The 20,650-nt window shown below is 43.3% G+C and overlaps 1 protein-coding gene across 1 annotated transcript in view; it reads right to left on the bottom strand.

The window, feature by feature from the left end:
* Window positions 1-20,650, bottom strand: part of LOC140196859 (dedicator of cytokinesis protein 2-like) — a 1,243,024-nt gene that overhangs the window by 37,441 nt on the left and 1,184,933 nt on the right. Inside the window, exons 41-43 of the mRNA XM_072256747.1 lie at window positions 11,615-11,756; window positions 6,488-6,569; window positions 4,641-4,725 (exon numbers count right to left, since the gene is read on the bottom strand). Of these exons, the coding sequence (XP_072112848.1) occupies window positions 4,641-4,725; window positions 6,488-6,569; window positions 11,615-11,756 (309 nt within the window). The remainder of the gene's footprint in view (window positions 1-4,640; window positions 4,726-6,487; window positions 6,570-11,614; window positions 11,757-20,650) is intronic.

The following is a 20,650-nucleotide window of genomic DNA, read 5'->3' as shown; positions in this document are numbered from 1 at the left end:
GTTACCTAATAACGTGGCCACTGAGTGTAACTCAGTCCCTGGCTGCATTCTCGAAAATCTTGTTGGCGTTCTTTCCAGCTTAACGACGTCTTCTGTCTAACAGGGGATTCAATTCTGTGGCACCTCTCCTCCCTCTCAATGCTGTGTGCTTCCGGCTTGGGGGTGATACAGTGGTGCAGCGGTTAGCATAATGCTATTACAGCGCCAGCATCCCAAGTTCAATTCCCTCTGTTGTCTGTGTGGATTTTGTATGTAAACCCTGTGACCATGTGGGTTTCCTCCAGATGCTCCAGTTTCCTCCTACTGTCCAATGGTATGCACAGTAGTAGGGTAATTAGTCACATGGGTGTAACTGAGTGGTGTGGCTCATCGAGCTGGAGGGGCCTGTTGCTGTGCTGCATCTCTAATTACTAACAGCTAAAAAATAAATAGGTCAGGAGAGACTGGCGGTGAATGAGTTAACGCTCTCAACGCAATTATCGATTACTGCTGGGAAACAGTGTGTGTTAAAATCCTTCAGCACGGGTGCGAGGCGCTGCCTAATTACTGGGAGGAACAGCAAAGAAAATCAGCAGCATGAACTGCTTTCGGCCAAGGACCGAGGACGCCTCGGAATCAAAGTGTTTGATATGTATTACAGCAGCGTGGGCCCATTTCTCTTAATGAACTCAGTTGGTGGAGTGGAAAGAGATCAAACAAAACAGCAGTGCGTGGTTAACTTCAAACACATCACCTCTTATTCTGGTGGAAGTAAATGTGTTTGACCCACATTCAGACAGGACACACTTCAAATGTACTTTGGTTTGAGATGTCCTGCAGTCCTCAAAGGAATGAGAGAAAGAGGAATGCTTGCTACCTCCTTGGAAAGAAAGGTCATTCATTCACATCACCTGTTCCAATAAATCACCATGGGAATATATATATAAAATAAGTGAAAAAAATATATGCTGTATATAAATATGGGTCAAACATATTTACCTGTCTATCCATCCACCTTTCTATCTACCTACAGTATTTATTTATTGAGATACAGTACAGAACAGGCCCTTTGGGCCACACCACCCAACAATCCCTTGCTTCCTATCTATCTATTTCTTGAGATACAGTGCGGAGTAGGCCCTTCTGGTCCTTTGAGCTTTGCCACCCAACAACCTCCAATTTAACCCTAGTCTAATCACAGGACAATTTACAATGACCAATTGAACTACCAAATGGTACGTTTTTGGACTGTAGGAGGAAACTGGAGCACCTGGAGGAAACCCATGCGGTCACGGGGAGGACATACGGCGGCGGGAATTGAACCCAGGTCACTGGTACTGTAAAGCATTGTGCTAACCACTACGTTACTGTGCTGACCCACATATTGTGCCCACACACAAAATGCTGGAGGATCTCGGCAGGTCTGGCAGCGTCTACGGAGGGGAATAAACAGTCGACATCTTGGGCCGAGAGGGCTGGAAAGGAAGGAGGCAGAAGACAGAAGAAGAGGGTGGGTGGAGTAGAAGGAGTACACACTAGCAGGTGATAGGTGAAATCGTGAGGGGGAAGGGAATGGGAGATGAAGTAAGAAGCTGCAAGGTGATAGGTGGAAGAGGTAAAAGGCTGAAGAAAAAGGAATCTGATAGGAGAGGAGAGTGGACCATAGGACAAAGGGAGAGAGGAGAACCAGGATGGAGAGTGGACAAACAGCGAAGGGGAGAAATTATTACATATTATTACTTTTATTATTTCTTTTTTCTCAGCTCAAGCTGGCAAACCCTGAGGTACTGGACTAGCCAAGCACACTCATTTCTCAATTGCTAGGAACTTTCGGACTATTCTAGTGGTGTTCACTTTTGTTCATGTTCCATAGTCTTTCAATTTCCTCTTTTAATTCAGTGTATTTCTGGTGTTTCTCACATATTGATTTCTTTATGTTATCCGCATTTGGAATAGTTACATCTATTAAGTTAGTTGTTCTTGTTTGTGTATCCTGTATTATTATATGTGGACGGTTATTATGGATTGTCCTATCTGTAATAGAGGATCAGTCATAATATAATTTGTGGGACTCTGACTCTAAAACTGGATCAGGCTTGTATTTATAGTAAGGTATGATTTCTTTTATGAGTTCGTATTTTAAAGCAAGATTTTGGTGAGTGATGTTTGCTACTTGACTGTACTGTGTAAGGAATAGGACTGAGTTAAACTGCTGCAGGATACTGTAATGTGTTGGATTGCTTCTGGTTTCTCTTGGCATTTTCTGCATTTATCATCTTGAACTTGCCGTCTTGTATTATGTGTTATTGATCATTTTTTGTGTAAACTACCTGGCCCTGTATTGCAACAAGGAACCCCTCTGTTTCTGGGAAGAGATCTCCAACTCTGAACTAGGTGTTCGACGCTTCCTTGTCGACATCTAGTCTGCTCAGATCGTGAGGATGTCTTCCATGGAGGGTCATGCTCTTCCATTGGTTAACTTTTCCTTCAATAGTGATAATTTCTTCATTTTTCTGGGTTGTGTTCTCATTTAAGTTTAGGGGTGTATACTTCTTATCGGAATTGCATATGCTTGTGTGGAATGCTGAATCCTGTTTTCGCTGATGAAAGTATATCCTTAGAAGTTTTATCTGACTGTTGTGTAAATTTTTAATGTCTGTTGTTCCTCTTCCTTTATGTAGTTTTAGTCTAAGCGTGTTCGAGTGTACATAGTGTTTGTTGAAATTTGTCATTTCAGTTCTTATTTTGCTTTGTAAATTTTCCAGACTGGTTTCGGACCAAGATATTATGCCAAAAGAATATGTTAAAATGGGTATAACTAAGTGTTTATTGCCTTTGCTATATTTTACTATTGACAGATTTGGCAGATTTTCTTAAGTCCTGAAGTAAATTCTGTCGAATGTTTTCCTTTTATCGCACTATGATCTATTTTCTTTGCTTGCTGATATTGCAGGTACTTATATGCTTCATATCCATCGGTTGTATAGTAACCTGCTGCTCTGTTTTGTATTCTATTAGCTCCATTGCACCTTTCTTTATGCTTAAAGTTCTGCATTTATCCAGTCCAAAGTTCATGTTTATATTTTTCGAAAATAATCCCAGTATTTGAATTAATTGTTGTAACTTAACTGATGAAGGAGCATATAACTTCTTCTTAAAATTGTGAAAAGTCAGATTTTGTATTGTAATAGGAATATAAGTCAGAGAAGAATAAGTTTAATTTTTTCACCATGTTCAGTGCAAACATTGTGAGCTGAAGCCTTTTCCTGTGCTGTACTTTCTATGTTCTGTGTTCTACTACAAAGGAAACCTATGTGAACGCTCAGGAGATGTAAGGGATCCTAGAGCACTCTCTTGTAAGGGAGCTCCCTCAGTTCGAAAGTTCCCTATTGTAAGGGAGCTCCCTCAGTTCCACAGTACCCTATTGTAAGGGAGCTCTGTCACAGTACAGTTCTTCGAACCACAAAGTGTAAAAGGTGCTCAAGAAATGTGTATTTTCCTTTAATTCTGGGGTTCTTAACATCAGAGGTACGTGGATAGATTTCAGGGGTTCTATAAATCTTGTTACTTAATGCATTAATAAAAAGCACATATATCACAAATTTGTTTATTAATATTTTGATAGCTATTTCAAAATAATCAGTTTCTTTTGTAATGTTATGTATTTTATTATATATATTTAAATACATTATTCTGAGAGGGTTCAGCGGGCTGGCAAAGGGGTCCATGGCATAAAAATGGTTCAGAAGTCCTGCTTTAATTGAACAACAGAGTAGTGATAGAGTAGTCATAAATAGACAGGCAGAAGGGTAGACAGATAGATAGAGATAGATGGATGGATAGATAGATAGAGGGATAAAGGTCTTTAAGAAGTATTTAGACAAGCACTCGAACAGATCAGAAATTGAGCTATAGAGACCATGTGAAAGTAAACGCAGTTGAAATTGACATCAGGCTGGCATGGGTTTAGTGGGCCGAGGGTCCTGATCTTTTGCTATACTATACTATATTATAGATAAATAAGTGGATAAACAGATTTAGATGGACGGATGGTTAGTTAGAAAAATGGACAGACAGATAGGTGAAGAGACAGATCACTGGGGATGTAAGTAGCAAGTCTTAGGGTCGAGGCTGGGTACCCGATGCTTGTCAGTCTGAGAGTCCAGGGCCAAGGACTTGAGGCCTGGAGGTGGCCTGTCCTGGAGTTAGAGGCCAGACTGTGTGTTTGAGGTTATTGGTGGAAAAGACCAATGTTGTCTTGTTTTATTCTATTGTTGTCATTGTATATGTTGTTCTACTGAACACTGTAGGCATGCAACATTGGCAGAGGAATATGTAGCAATACCAGTGGGCTGCACCCAGCACATCCATGTTGTTAACGTAAATAATGCATTTCACTGTATGTTTCATTGTCACATGATAAATAAATCTGTACCTGATCTAAATTCAAGATCGATGGATAGAGAGATTGAAACAGCTAAGCCGACAGACGTGTAGATGGAGAGAAGGGAGATCAGGTTGGGGGTTAAGGGTGAATATATAAGGTTGGATGGGTAGGTTGGCTGTGAGAGATGTCCGAGGAATCTTTTTACACGAGGAACAATAAATAGTTATCCCAACAGGTTAGCCCAGGGATGAACTTTGAGTAAAGAGATACTTACGGCAAACTCATTCTCGGGGTCCTTTGGTCCTTTCCTGATTGGTCTGGAGTAGTTGAACTTCAGAACTTTATTAGCCTTGTAGAAGCTGATGGGGCGAAAGAGATTAAACAGAGTGGTAAGCAATGGTTTTGATGAGTCGGTGTTGAATATGAGTTGACTTCACTAAACCCCCTCCCCCATCTGCTGTGGAATGGAGCAGTAACAGAGGGGTCTGGAGGAGGCAGGTTGTTGTGGAAGAAGAGCACAATGGAAGTGGTGGGATGGATGGGATGTTGTTCATTCCTCTCCCTGAAGGGAAAAGGGCAAAGTGTAGGAATGTGGTTCCCTGAAGAACATGAAAATTCCTAAACAACAAACAATCTGCTGGATTGCTCCGGGGGGGGAGGGGTCGAGCAACATCTGTGGCAGGAAAGGAACAGTTTAATAGAACTAGGGAACATTGCCTCAAGATTCAGGCGAATAGATTTAGGATGGACATGAGGCGAAACTGTTTTTCCCAAAGAGTGGTGAATCTGTGGATGACGACTAATCCTGTCCCTATTCATTGTGTTCTTGTGATGTTTTGGGGCAAAACCCTGCATCAGGAGCACTGAAATATCGATAATTCCTTCTCCCCACAGATGCTGTTCCTCGGCTGATTTCTGCCCAGCAGATTGTTTGCTACTTCGTATCCAGCATTCTCCTGCGCCAATACGGCCAAATCATGATCTGTTAACTTGTTTACTGGAGAAACCCCAGTAGGAAAGGAATTGCAGATACAAGAACTCTGAAATAAACATTAAAAATGCTGGAAACACTCAGCAGGTTGGGCAGCATCTGAGGAGAAAGAAACAGTTCATGTTTCAGGTCGTCAGTTCCCTCTTTAGGTTTTTTTTGGTTTATTGCATTTTAAAAAGAAATTGCGTCCAAGTCGGCAGCTTCTGAAAGTGGCTATGCAAGTCATTAGGGTGGTAATTTTTTTATTTTAGCCTCTTTTGGTCCTTCGAGCCACACCACCCAATACCCCAATTTACAATGACCAATTAACCTACTAACCGATATGTCTTTACCCAGAGGAAACCATTGCAGTCACAGGGAGAACGTACAAACTTCTTACAGGCAGCAGTGGGAATTGAACCCTGGTTTCCTGTATTGTGAAGCATTGTGCTAACCACTATGCTACCATGTCACTCCAGAAGGCGGCAGGTTATTAGGCAGATAAAGGAGGTGATTAGGTGAGGGTTAATTGGGGTCATGGGATTGATGTGGTGGGCTGGGGGCTGGAACCGCCTACTCCACGTGGTATCACTAATAATAGATGCCATGCTTGCCTTTGTTGGTCAGGGCACTGAATTTTCACACAGAAAATGGTGGGTGCCTGGAACAAACTGCTGGTAGTAGAGGCAGACATGATTGTGGTGCTTAACAGGCTGTTATCCAGGGAATGGGAGAGATTGTTTAATTTAACAACATGTCCAGCATATCGGCTGAAGGGCCTGTTTCCTAGGCTCTACAGTTCTGCATTGGATGTCTGCAACATTGCTTACAACAAGGGGCAGCTTTTTTTTTACAGTGGAGGCCAGTGGGCTATATAACTGGTGGTAGTGGGCTAAATAACGTTTTGTAACCCTGTGTTGGAGTGATATTGACCAGACTTCGCCAACTTTCCATTCCCGGCCCCTTGTTTCCTTTCCTTCCCTTCCCGCAGCAGGGGTGGAGCTGGGAGAAAGGTTGGGATGTGCCCTGGCTCTGATACCCCCCGGCTGGCGTTGAGCTTCGATGGAGAACCTGGTTTTGAACCTGGGGGGGGGGGGGGGGGGGCGCTTGGGCTGCGCTGCCCAAGAGAGCGAAGTGAGGTACGAACTTACTCCACGATCTGTTCCGGAACGTTCTTGTTATGAAACCGTTCCTGTTCAGCCAGGATGGGTTGGACAGTGAAGCACTGGATGACTGCGGGTTAGAGTAAAGGAAGAGAACACGAGAGGGCAGCATTGTTGCGGCCATGGCGAAGAAATTGATTTAAATATCATCTCCGTTAAGTACACATTTGAAAACTGATCTCCCAGTGTACAAGACAATATTCAGGGTTGAAAGGCAAATCCAGCTGGATATGCCTTATCGCGAATGAGATCTGTGCGTGATTAACTACCTTCTGCACGGGACACGCGTGTAACGTTATCATTTCTGGAGCAATGGCCGCAAAAGTTAGGTCGCGTCGATCCAAACAGTATCGGCATTTTGTCACTCCAGAAATGAACACGGATTCCGCAGAAGGCTTAAAGGAGAAATTTCGAGATCCCTGTGAAGAAAGAGAGCATCCCTGGGGCATCACAGTGGCACAGCTCGTAGGGTCAATGCCTCGCAGCGGCAGTAACGGGTTCGATCCCAACCCTCATGCTGTCTGCGTGTAAATTCCAACCCGTGCTGCGTGGCACTCAGAAGGCGTGTGGGTCGGTGGGTTAAAGCTGGCCACTGTAACTTGCTCCTAGCGTGTGAGTGAGTGTTAGAAACTGGGGAGAGTTAATGTGAATGCGGAGACACACCGTCTGGTATGGAGAGGGGAACTGCACAGGATCAGAAAAAGCCGCAGAAAGTTGCAAAATCAGCCAGCCCCACCATGGGCACTAGCCTCCCCAGCGTGGAATACATCTTCAAAAGGTGACGCGTTTGAAGATTATTAAGGACACCCCCTCCCCCTCCCACTCCCATCGTCCAGGATACGCCCTCTTCTTATTGCTACTATCAAGGAGTCTGAAGACACACACTCAACACATTTTAGGATTAGTGAACCCATCACTATCTGTTTTTCTCGTTTCTCTCTTTTTGCATCGTTTTAAACATTTATATATATTCTCTTATTGTAATTTGTAGCTGTTTAGTTATTATGTAATGCATTGTACTAGTACCACAAAACAACATTGATGACATATGCCAGTGATAATTGAACCTGATTCTGATGATGGGATTAATGTATGATTAGTGTAAATAGGTGATTGATGGTTGGCATGGACTCGATGGGCTGAAGGACCTGTTTCTTTTTCTTCTGTATTTCTCTATGGCTCATGTACAGTTAGTCTGGTGATGACCAGTATACTGGACATCAGCCACTGCTCAGTTCCCTTGCAGCAAGCCCAAGACTGAAACAGTCATTGGTCGGACATACAGCAACTTCACCTGTTGCTTGGGGCCATTCCACACATCGAAGTCTCGGTGAGGAAGAAGGGACAGCGGGAGAATTCAGTCATAACCATACCATAATTGGGTGGCACGATAGCATGCGTTTACAACAGCAGTGACTCGGGTTCAATTCCGCCGCTGGCTATTAGGAGTTTGTACGCTCACCCCATGATCGTTTGGGTTTCTCCTGGGTGCTCCGGTTTTCTCCCACATTCTAAAGATGTATGGGATAGTAGGTTAATTGTCACAGGGGTGTAATTGGGTGGGACGAAAGGCCTGTTACCATGCTGTATCTAAACAAACAAATAAATAAATTACTTTGAAGGACAGCTGCCAATCACTTCTCTGGCTGAGAGAGGAGTATCAGAATCAGGCCTATTATTTTTGACATACTACATAGCATGACATTTGTTGTTTTGTGACAGCAGTACAGTACATTAAAAAATTACTGCAAGTTACAATAAATAGATCATGCAGAAGAGGAATAGTGAGCAAGTGTTCTTGGGTTCATGGACCTTTCAGAAATTGGATGGTGGAAGGGAAGAAGCTGTCTGAAGCATAGAGTGTGGGTCCTGGGGCTCCTGTACCTCCACCCTGATGTTGGTAACGAGAAGGGGGCATGACCCAGTTCATGGGGGTCCTTAATGATGGATGCCATCTTCTTGAGGCACCACTTTTTGAAGTTTGCCCTCGATGGTAGGGAGGGCTGTACCCATGATGGTTTACGATCATCTGCAATTCTTTAAGCTGCTTCTAACTAACTCAAGGATTAGATAGGGCAAAAAATGAAAACCAGTTTCCTTTAGTAGAGGTTCTAAATAGATAGAGTGGATAGCCAGCACCTCTTCCCCAGGGCACCACTGCTCAATACAAGAGGACATGGCTTTAAGGTAAGGGGTGGGAAGTTCAAGGGGGATATTCGAGGAAGGTTTTTTTATTCAGAGAGTGGTTGGTGCCTTCCACTCCCTCCCCTCTCCCTTCCCCTTTTCCTAACCATGATTCCCTCTCCCTGCCCCTTCACACTCTCCGTCCACAATAGAGAACAATATCAGAATTAGCTTTATCATCACTCACATATATCATGAAATTTGTTTTTTTTGTGGCAGTAGTACAGTGCAATACATAAAGTACTACAGTACTGTGCAAAAGTCTCAGGAACCACACACTAGCAATATATATATATTTTTATTTTCTAAGACTGACAGTACTGCATACTGTGGTGTCTGAGCGTGTTTGGAATGTGGAGAACACTCCACATTCAATGGGTGGGGAGGAAGACACTCACATTAAGTATAAGATGAAAGTTGGTGAACTGAAAAAACAGAACCGTCCCCCACCATCGAGGGCATTTTGAAAAGGACGTATCTCAAGAAGACAGCTTCCATCATTGAAGACCTTCACCACCTGGGACATGCCCTCTTTTCATTACTACCATCAGGGAGGAGTTACAAGTGTCTTAACATAGACAATAGGTACTGCAGATGCTGGAAATCCAGAGCAATACACATAATGTGCTGGAGGAGGTCAGCTGGTCAGGCAGCATTGATGGATGGGAAATAACAATCAACATTTCGGGCTGAAGCCCTTCATCTTGATATGAGGTAAAAGCTAATGGGAATCTAGGTCAGCAAGGAGCAGACAGTTACAGAGTCATACAGCATGGTATGGGTTCATGTCCCTCATGGTAAAGATCAACACTTGGGCATCTTGGTCAATATCGAACAGATAAGCCCAGGGGCCTGTTTCTGTGGCTCTCTGAATTGCCAAAACCTAGAAGTTGCAGACCAAATGCTGGTAAGTGGGACTGGTATGGAGGGCATTGACATGATGGGCTGAAGGGCCTGTTTCTGTGCTGTCTGGTGTCAGTGGTCGCATAACCAGGACTTGCAACATGCACCAGCTGCTCATACGACCATCCACCACCTGCTTCCATGGCTTCACATGACCCTGATCGGGGGGAAGGGGGGCGAAACAGGTGTTACACCTTGCCTAAGGGTGAGGGGTAGGCTAGCAGAGGGTAGGAGCACCTTTCACCTCCTTTGGTAACGACATATCTCCACCCCGCTATCTGCATCGGGATAGCGTACTCTAAAGTGTCCACATCCTTCCTGTAATGAGGCGACCATTGCACACAATACTCTGAATGTGGTCTAGCCTGAGTTAAACAGGCAGAGAATAAAGGGATGTGGATCACCTGTGGGTTGATAGGATTAGCTTAATTTGGCTTCATGCTCAGCACAATTATCGTGGCCCCCAAAGGGCCTGTTCTATGTTCTCAGCTGGGACACGTGAGGGGGCATTCCCCCCCCCCCCCATATCAAACATGTCAAATATTTGTAGCCTGTCCCTCACTCCTTTTGAGATTGTTGCCTGCAGATTTTTTTAAAAATCAGGAGCAATGCTTTAACCTGTCTGGAACAATCGGATCAGCCGACACTTGCAGGCGGGTTCGAAACTAATCCTTGGAAACAATGTTACAGACAGTAATCAATCCATTGGACAGGGACCCTGGGGGGAGAGGCGCTGACATTAATTCATTTAAATGCTAATTACGCCTCTCACAGAAAATAACATTTTGAGATTACTGTATTTGGTTATTTGAGATGACACGTAGTTTATGTCTTAGAGGATCACAGAACTACTGAGTGATGCAGCACAGAAATTAGCTCTTCAGTGTGTGGAATCCATGCCCATCTAGAGTCAGAGAGCTGCTGCCATTGGGAAGAAGGTACAGGAGCGTAAGGTGTCACACCCCCAGCTTCTGACCATCAGGTTCCTGAACCATCACTCACCTCAACACAACCTATGGACTCACTTTCTCAGCTCATGTTCTCAATATTATTTATTATTATTACCAGTTGGGTGGGATTACAACTAAGGGTCATGGGTTAAGACTGAAAGGTAAAAGGTTTTAATTGAGCACACGAGGAACTTTACTTTGAACTTATTTTATAGTCATAGAATTATACAGCACAGAAACAGGCCCTTCAGCCCAGCTGAGATGCCCACCTGAGCTGGTCCCATTTGCCTTTTTTTTTGACCCAACCTTTGTTGTTTACACTAACCCTACACGAAATTTGTATTATTCTTCTCACCTTCTCATCAATTCCCACCAACCTGCCCTCCACGGACTTTGTCTATATTTCTTGCTGCCTCGTTAAAGCAGTCAACATAATCAAAGGCCCCAAGCATCATCTCTCCCATCCCGTGGACAGAAGATACAAAACCATGAAGGCATGTGCCACCAGGCTTAGCGACAGCTTCCATCCTGTTATTCTAAGACTGCAGAACAATAAAATGGTCTCTTGACCTCACAATCCCCTCGTCATTGCCTTGTACCTTATTGTCCACCTTCACTGCACTCTCTCTGTAGCTGTAACACTTTGTATTCTGTTGATGTTTTTCTCTGGTATTACCTCAATGTACTGTTGTGACACAATGATCAGTAGGGATGGCATGCAGAACAAGGTTTTTCATTGTACCTCAAAGTTTCCCTCTACCTCAATACACCTGACAATAATAAACCAATTTCCAATTCTGTGTTGATCACATTGAAAAGAGGGTGATAACAAGTAACACACAGAGGTAGACAGGTAGAAAGAAAGATGGTGGATGTAGTTAAAGGTGAAGGTTGAGTGCAAGCAGTGAGCATTTTCCAAGTGGTGAGAATCTTGAACATTTCAGGAAAATAGAGCTTTGGAAGTCAACGGGGACCAATCAGTTGAAGCCTCAATTTTTCTGCAAGTTTTCCTCTTATGGACCAACCCCATTCTTTTGAACTCCTTTTTTACTCATCCAGCCACAGACTAAAAGGATACACTGTCCAGGAGAATTCTTGATCTCATCTCCAGGCTGAGATGTTGTCTTCATTATCTCTGCATTCGGGAACTGGTTCAGGAGGAACTGTTCAACATCCTCTCGTCTCTCATACTCCTTCCCTCGATGAATAAAGAGCTTGTTCTGAGAAGACAAGAGACAATATGGTTAGATAGGCTGACTGGCTGTGAACTAAACTGACCCGTGTGGATGATAATATCTGTAGAGCTCATCCCTCGACCCTGAAACAGGTTCTACTCTCAGAAGCATGACAAATTAGCTCCAGATGGAGAAGAATCATCTGGCAAAGCCAACAAGGTAACTTGGATTCCAAGCACAAACAATAGATGGTGCATACCACAGCTCCCCCCACCCCCCCACAAGACTATAAGAAAGAGGAGCACAAATAGGCCATTTCACCCAAGGACCTATCAACCTATACTTTAAATATACCCAACGATCTGGCTTCCACAGCCATCTGTGGCAATGATTTCCATAGATTCACCACACTCTGGCTAAATAAATTCCTCCTCATCTCCGTTCAAAAGGGACTTTCCTCATCCTGAGGCTTGCACTCTGAACTTAGACTCTTCCACTATTAGAAACATCCTCTCTGCATCTACTCAAAATAGGCCATTCAATATTCAATAAGTCTCAGTGAGATTTCTGCTCATTCTTTAAAACCCCGGTGAATATAGGCCCAGAGCCATGAAAGGGTATTCATATATTTATGCTTCCATTCCTGGGATCATTCTTGTAAACTTCTTCTAGACCTCTCCAATGCCAGCATATCCTTTTGTAGGCATGGGGCCCAATTGTGGTCTTACCAATGCCTTATAAAAACCTCAGGCTTCTAAATTATCCTGAGTGGAGATGAAACCACCAAGAGGACTGCTCTGCATTTGTAACTTGTACAAGGGAATTATTAATTCACTCAGAACAATGTTTGGGAATCCCAGACAACAGGATGATCAGAATTGAAAGTGTAGCAGTGGGATCACTGTCATTTAACAAGAACATCTAAGGAAAGAGGTGATAACCACTCACCTTAAACCTATGCTCACAAGTTTTTAGTACACTCTCCATGGAATGAAAATGTGAGTGCATTCACACTATCTGTGCCCTTCATGATGTTATACCCTTCTATAAGATCACCTCCAAATCTCCTCTGTGCTAAGGAATAAAGTTTAAACCTGACCAACCTCTCCTACAGCTTGACCAGCGGCCAATCGGACATTGGAAGTTTGGAGAGGAGGAACTTCCACTGCCCGAGGATAAAAGGCAGGAGTGGGTCATGGCAGTGTGGAGCTTTGACTAGTGACCAATTGGCATTTGGATGATTAGCAAGCGCAACTAAAGGAAGGCAGCGGCAAGCGCAGCGGCCCTCATCTGTGTGGACATAGTGGTGCTCTTAAGGCTTTAGCTCTTCGAGGCTTCAGTCAGAGAAAGCAAAGACAGAATAGCTCAAGATTTTTTTCCTTCTTTTCATAAACAGTATAGTGGAATGCTCCATTTGCAGGATGTGGGAAGACAGGGACACCAGCAATGTCCTTAATGACTACAACTGTGAGAAGTGCATCCAGCTGCAGCTTCTAACAAGCCATGTTAAGGAGTTGGAGCTGGAACTGGATGAACTCCGGATCATTCGGGAGGCTGAAGGAGTGATAGATAGGACATATGGTCCTGGACTTATTTCAAAATTTACTGGCATGGTCCTGGACTTATTTCATAATTTACTGCAATAATTTACATATTACTATTTAACTATTTATGGTTCTATTACTATTTATTATTTATGGAGCAACTGTAATGAAAACCAATTTCCCCCAGGATTAATAAAGTATGACTATAACTACTATATGGAGTGGTAGTTACATCCAAGGTGCAGGACATCATCACAACATTAAGTTCGCCAATGGCACGACCATGGTGGATCTCATCAGTAAGAATGATGAGTCAGCATACAGAGAGGAGGTGCTGCGACTAATGGACTGGTGCAGAGCCAACAACCTGTCTCTGAATGTGAACAAAACAAAAGAGATGGTTGTTGACTTCAGGAGGACACGGAACGACCACTCTCCGTTGAACATCTCTCCGTAGAGATAGTTTAGAGCACCAAATTTCTTGGTGTTCACCTGGCGGAGAATCTCACCTGGTCCCTCAACACCAGCTCCATAGCAAAGAAAGCCCAGCAGTGTCTCTACTTTCTGCGAAGGCTGAGAAAAGTCCATCTCCCAACCCCCAATCCTCACCACATTCTACAGAGGTTGTATTGAGAGCATCCTGAGCAGCTGCATCACTGCCTGGTTCAGAAATCGCACCATCTCGGATCGCAGGACCCTGCAGCGGATAGTGAGGTCAGCTGAGAAGATCATCAGGGTCTCTTTTCCCACCATTACAGACATTTACGCAAAGCAAACAGCATTATGAAGGACCCCACACACCCCTCATACAAACTCTTCTCCCTCCTGCCATCTGGCAAAAGGCACCGTAGCATTCGGGCTCTCACGACCAGACTATGTAACAGTTTCTTCCCCTAAGCCATCAGACTCCTCAATACGCAGAGCCTGGACTGACACCGACCTACTGCCCTCTACTGTGCCTATTGTCTTGTTTATTATTTATTGTAATGCCTGCACTGTCTTGTGCACTTTATGCAGTCCTGGGTAGGTCTGTAGTCTAGTGTAGTTTTGTGTTGTTTCATGTAGCACCATGGTCCTGAAAAACGTTCTCTCATTTTTACTGTGCACTGTACCAGCAGTTATGGTTGAAATGACAATAAAAAGTGACTTGACTTGACTTGATGTGACAGCCAGGAAGGGGAAAGGGGGAAAGGGGTTAAGGAGCCAGTGCAGAGTACCACCGTGGCGATCCCACTCAACAATAGATATATCACTTTGGATACTGCCAGGGGTACGACTTAACAAAGGAAAGTCGCAGTGGTCTGGTCTTTGGCAGTGAGTCTGCCTCTGAGCCTGAGAAGGGAAGTGGGGGAGAAGAGGCATGCTGTGGCGATAGGGGATTCGTTAGTTAGGGGAACAGACAGACAGGAGGTTCTGTGGGCGAGAACAAGATTCCCAGATGTTATGTTGCCTCCTGGGTGCCAGGGTCCAGAATATTTCTGATCACGTCCTCAGCAGTCTTAAGTGGGAGGTTGAACAGCCAGAAGTCGAAGTCCATGTAGGTACCAATGGCATGGGTAGGACGAGTGACGAGATTCTGCATAGAGAGTTCAGGGAGTTAGGTGCTAAGTTAAAGGGCAGGACATCCAGTGTTGTGATCTCAGGATTGCCACCTGTGTCATGTGCCAGTGAGACTAGGACTGGGAAGATTATACAGTTTAATTCGTGGCTAAGGAGCTAGTGTAGGAGGGAGGGCATAAGATTTTTGGATCATTGATCTCTCTTCCAGGGAAGGTGGGAACTGTACAGAAGGGATGGTTTGCACCTGAACTGGAGGGGGACTAATATCCCTGTGGGAATGTCTGCTAATGCTGCATGGTGGGGTTTAAATGAAAGTTGCAAGGGGATGGGAACCAGAGTGCCAGAACAGTTAGTGGGGATGTTGCGGAGGCAGATGTTGGTAAGACTTCATACAAAGTTAGCAATCAAAAGGTGAGCATGGTGTGATTAGTGTCCTGAGCTGCATATATTCCGATGCAAGAAGTATCGTAAGAAAGGCAGATAATAATGCTGAAGATGAGGTAGCTGGGGCAGCTGGTTTACAAACAGAGGCAATATGTACTGAGGAGAGACTGTTGATAGGCAAAAACTGCAGTCAACAGGTTGAGTTGCAATGTAAAAGGTGGACAAAATCAATAAGGGCGAATACAGGACGGGAGATGTTGTATCTGAATGCGCGCAGCGTACGGAATAAGGTAAATGAACTTGCAGCACAGTTGCAGATTGGCAGGTCTGAAAGATTATAGCTGGGAGCTTAATGTTGAAGGATACACATTGTATCAAAAGAATAAGCAGGAAGGCAAAGGAGGCAGCGTTGTCCTTTTGGTAAAAAATGATATCAAGTCATTAAAACGAGGTGACATGGGGTTGGATGGTGTTGAGTCATTGTGGATAGAGCTAAGGAAATGCAATGGTAAAAAGAGCCTGATGGAAGTTGTCTACAGACCCCCAAAGAGTAGTAAGAATGTGGCCTACAAATTACAATGGGAGATAGAAAATGCATGCCAAAAGGGCAATGCTACAATAGCCATCGGGGACTTCAATATGCAGATAAATTGGGAAAGTGAGGTTGGTGCTGGATTACAGGAGGGGGAATTTCTAGAGTGCCTATAAGATTGCTTTTTTAGAGCAGCCCGTGGTTAACCCCACTAGAGGATCAGCTATTCTGGATTGGGTGTTGTGCAATGAACTGGAATTGCTCCTGTGTCTTATGTTTTTATCAGGATTGGAAAGGAAGGAGGAAGACACCAACTTTGTGCTCCTTTAGATCTGTTATTCTCCAGATTTTCTGGGAGGATTCTAGTGTCTCCTCCCCTAACCACAGACACAAAATATCTGCTAAATCACTCTACCACTTGCTTGCTCCCCAGTGTTGTTTCTGTAAGACTATAAAATACTCAAATTAATTTTCACAGATCTTTCCTGTTTTATAGAACTGCAGAGGCCTTTGATGTTTCTTACTACATCACTGTGTTATTCACCTGTCCTTTTCCTGAGCAATTATTTGATTCAACTTTGCTGAATTTAGAGAGAAAAAAATCCAGTCCTCAGGGTAAATCCTCTTTATGGCAATATTACATGCTTTTCCCTTGATCTCAAAATATTTTAAAGATATATGTCTTCTGGGATTTGGATCTTGTTGCAAATTCATTGTCCATCTTTGACTGACCTTGAAATGTTGGTGAGGAACCAACTGTATACACTCAACGGCCACTTTATTAGGTACAGTTGTACACCTGCTTGTTACTGCTAATATCGAACCAGCCAATCATGTGGCAGCAATTCAATGCATAAAAGCATGTAGCCGTGGTCAAGAGGTTCAAGAGGACCAAACATCAGAATGGGGAAGAAATGTTTAATTAAATGACTTTGGCTGTAGAATCATTGTTGGTGCCACACAGGATGGTTTGAGTATCTCAGAAATGGCTGACCCCTGGGATTTTCACACACAACAGTCTCCAGAGTTTACAGAGAATGGTGCAAAAGAACAGAAAAAAATCCAGTGAGCTGCAGTTCTGTGGGCAAAACCACCTTGTTAATGAGAGAGTCAGAGAAGAATGACCAGACTGGTGTCAAGCTCAGAGGAAAGCAACTCAAATCACCACACATTACAACAGTGGTGTGCAACACGTTGAACCTTGAATTGGATGGGCTACAGCAACAGCAGACCATGAACATACACTCAGTGGCCACTTTATTAGGTACAGGAGGTCCCCAGTAAATGGCCATTGACTGTATAACTCCATCGGTATACTTGTATTTTCACCATGTCTTGTTAGTCCTCGATCAATCACCTTTCCAGATGGATTTCTGTGTCTTAAGTTTGCCGATTAACTGCAGTCATAATTTTTAATATGGTTTCCCAATCTACCATAATTAACTTATCTTTTTTCCCAGGGTTAATAGATCTATTACTAGAGGGCATGCTATAAGGAAAGAAGGGTAAGTTCAAGGAGATGTGAGGGGCAATTGTTTATTTATTTATTTTTACACAGAGAGAGGTGGGTGCCTGAAATGTGCTGTTTGGAGTGGTGGTAGAGGCAGATATATTAAGGACATTTCGATAGGCACACAAATGTGAGAAAATGGAAGGATATGGACATTGTGTAGGCATAAGGGGTTAGATTAGCTGGCCATGCGATAATTTATTTGTTTTGGCATGATATTGTGGGCCAAAGGTCCTGTTTCTGTGCTGTACTATTCTGTGTTCTATATGTCTCACAGCTTTACAGCATACTTTGTTTAGATTTAAAACTCAAAGTTCACAGAGTGATACAACAGAGAAGGAGGCCCTTTAGCCCATGCTAACATGCTGACCAGGTGCCCCATCAAAGTTAGTCCCATTTGCCAGTGTTTGGCCCATAACCTAAACCTTTCCAATCCATGTACCTGTCCAACAGTCATTTAAAAATTGTTAACCACTTGTTAATTGTTAACTGCCTCAGCCACTTCCTCTGGCAGCTCATTCCACATAAGTACAGTATCACCCTCCATACAAAACAGTTATCTCTCAGGTTCCTATTAAATCTTTTCCTTCTCACATTAAATCTGTGCTCTTGAGTTAATTCCCCAACTCTGAGAAAAAGATTGAGTTTGTTTACCCTACCTATGCCCTCATGATTTTATACATGTCTCCGTCTCCACCCATCCCACCAGCTGTGCACTGGGTAATGATCTGATCTGTATGAACAGTACGCAAGAGAAGCTTTCTTCACTGTCCCTGAGTACATGTGATAATATTAAACCAATTCCACCAGCTGTTCTTCTTTCCCTCCTCCCCACCACCACACTTGCCCTATGTGGATTAACATCAACTCCAAAGTTAGGATGGGGTGCATCTAGGCCCTCTAACTGAATATGACAGATCTGGGGAAACCAGCTCCAATGTGCCAAGATCAATCTTTGCTCAGACTTCTCCTTCTTCTGGCTTTTTAGTAATCTGCTGCCGAACCTGCTTGGCTGCCTGTTATTAAGCATTGTTTGATTCCTTCATCAGTTGAGCAAATCACATGCACACATCAACCTTTTCACACGCCCAACATCTTATTATGAGGGAGAGAGGGAGAGCGATAAAGGGAAAAAAAAATCACAGTTCAGCTCTTCGTGTTTTTTAAAGTCTTGGATTGACTCTGGGGATTGAAGCCCTGCATTTTTGTACATTCAAGAGGCTGATACTATCAGAGAAATATCATTACTCAAAGATAGCATTTGAAGAATCCATTAACAACCCCGATGTTTCATTTGAATTTAAATATAACTCTTCATTTTTCTTATTTCTAAAAGGACTTGAGATGTTTGTGTGATGACAGTCACAATTTATCTCTAAGGCTCATTTATATTCCGTCCAATTGGCTACTGCAGACTTTTGCTTGTTTTTTTTGTAAATTCTTTTTACAATCCGTTTCCCTTTTCCATGTTTCTTCATACCCCACTGCTCACAGATTCCCTCCAATTTTTCTCTTAAGGCATCGAGACAAGAAGCAAGAGTTAAAAGTGACATCCCTGAATGCACTATCCCAATCCTCCCCTTGCTTCCCACTTTCCTTCCCTTAGTAGAGTTATAGAGCACTACAGCACCGAAACTGGCCCTTCAGTCCATCGAGTGTGTGCGGAACTATTATTCTCCCTAGTCTCATTGACTGGCACCTGGACCATCTTGAGCAACACATGCAAAGTGATAGGAGAATTCAGCAGGTAAGGCAGGGGTTATGAAGGGGAGTAAATATTCGATGTTTCGGGCTGAGACCATGGGGTCTTTGGTTTAAGGTCAGAGGGGGAAACTGCCTGCATATATTGGCTTCAGAGTGTGCCATCTACAAACGGTACAGCTGTTAGTCACTCAGGCTACTCCATCAAAGTCAAGACTCAGAAGATGAAGGCTTAAGGTGAGAGGTGAAAGATTTAAAAGATACCTGATGGGCAATTTCTTCATGCTGGGGGAAGTGCATATATGGAATGAGCTGCCAGAGAAAGTGGCTCAGGCAGGTAAACTGACAATACTTCAGTTACATTAGGATGGGTAGATTATTGAACATGGAGCAGTACAGCACAGGAACAAGGCCCACAATGTTGTGCTGAACTAACTAGGCTAGTGCCACATAAGCTCTTCTGTCTGCATGTGGTCCATAACCCTCCATTCTTTGTACATTGATGTGCCTACCAAACAACCTCTTAAATGCCTCTGTCATATATGGATGTGGAGAGGCGGTTTCCTATAATGGGGGAGGTGAGTACCAGAGGGCACAGCTTCAGGTTAGAAAGAACACCCCTTTAAAATGGATATGGGGAGGAATTTCTTTAACCAGAGGGAGGTGAATCTGTGGAATTCATTGCCACAGGTGGCTGCGGAGGCCAATTCATTGGGTATATTTAAAACAGAGGTTGATAGGTTCTTGATTAGTAAGACTGTCAAAGGTTATGTGGAGAAAGCGGGAGAATGGAGTTGAAAAGGAAAATAAATCAGCCATGATTGATTGGTGGAACAGACTCAATGGGCCAAATGGCCTAATTTGGCTCCTACGTCTTCTGATCTTATCTGATCTGTCTCCACTACTAGCACATTCCGGGCACCCTCTATTCTCTGTGTAAATAATGTACCTGACACATCTCCTTTGAACTTACTCTTCTCACCTTAAATACATGCCCATTAGTATTAGATATTTGACTCTGGGAAAAAGATATCAGCTGTCTACTCTATCTTTGCCTCTCATTATTTCATGATCTCTCCTCAGCCTCTACTGTTCCAGAGAAAACAACCGTTTGTCCCACCTGCCACAGCACATGTCCACTAATCTCGTCAGCATCCTGGTTAAACTCTTCTGCACACTCTCCAAAGCATCCATATCTTTCTTTTAATGGGGTGACCAGAACTGAATGCAATACTCCAGATGTGGTCTAATCAGAGGTTTATAAAGCTGCAACATGACTTTCTGACTCTTGAACTCAGAAGCTCAACTAATAAAATCAAGAATCAGAATGAGTTTCAAGTTTTTGCCACTGACATAGCCTTTGAGATGGTCTTCTACCCTTCTCTGGATTTGTGCTTCTCTATTATCATTTTCCTGAGAAGTCTTGAATGCTGTTTTGTCTTCATTTTGGTTTGGTCTGTTGAAAATCTACCATATTGTTGGACCTTACACAGTGAGGGAGTATTTATTCTTATGAATATTGAAAACAGGTGATCCTCTAATTTTCTACATCAACAAGTTGCGTGAGTTGATAAGGTAATACTGTATATTGTACCAGAGAAAAGTTAGCATAGTAATTACAAAGGGGATTAATTCTTTTTCAGCCTCACAATTTTGGTTTTTAATTTTTAGTAAGTTGTTGACAGGCTTTGGAATTTTTCTTCTGATT

This window comes from Mobula birostris, chromosome 4, assembly GCF_030028105.1.
Source record: "Mobula birostris isolate sMobBir1 chromosome 4, sMobBir1.hap1, whole genome shotgun sequence".
NCBI classification, from domain to species: domain Eukaryota; kingdom Metazoa; phylum Chordata; class Chondrichthyes; order Myliobatiformes; family Myliobatidae; genus Mobula; species Mobula birostris.
This window is presented reverse-complemented; position numbering and strand designations above follow the sequence as displayed.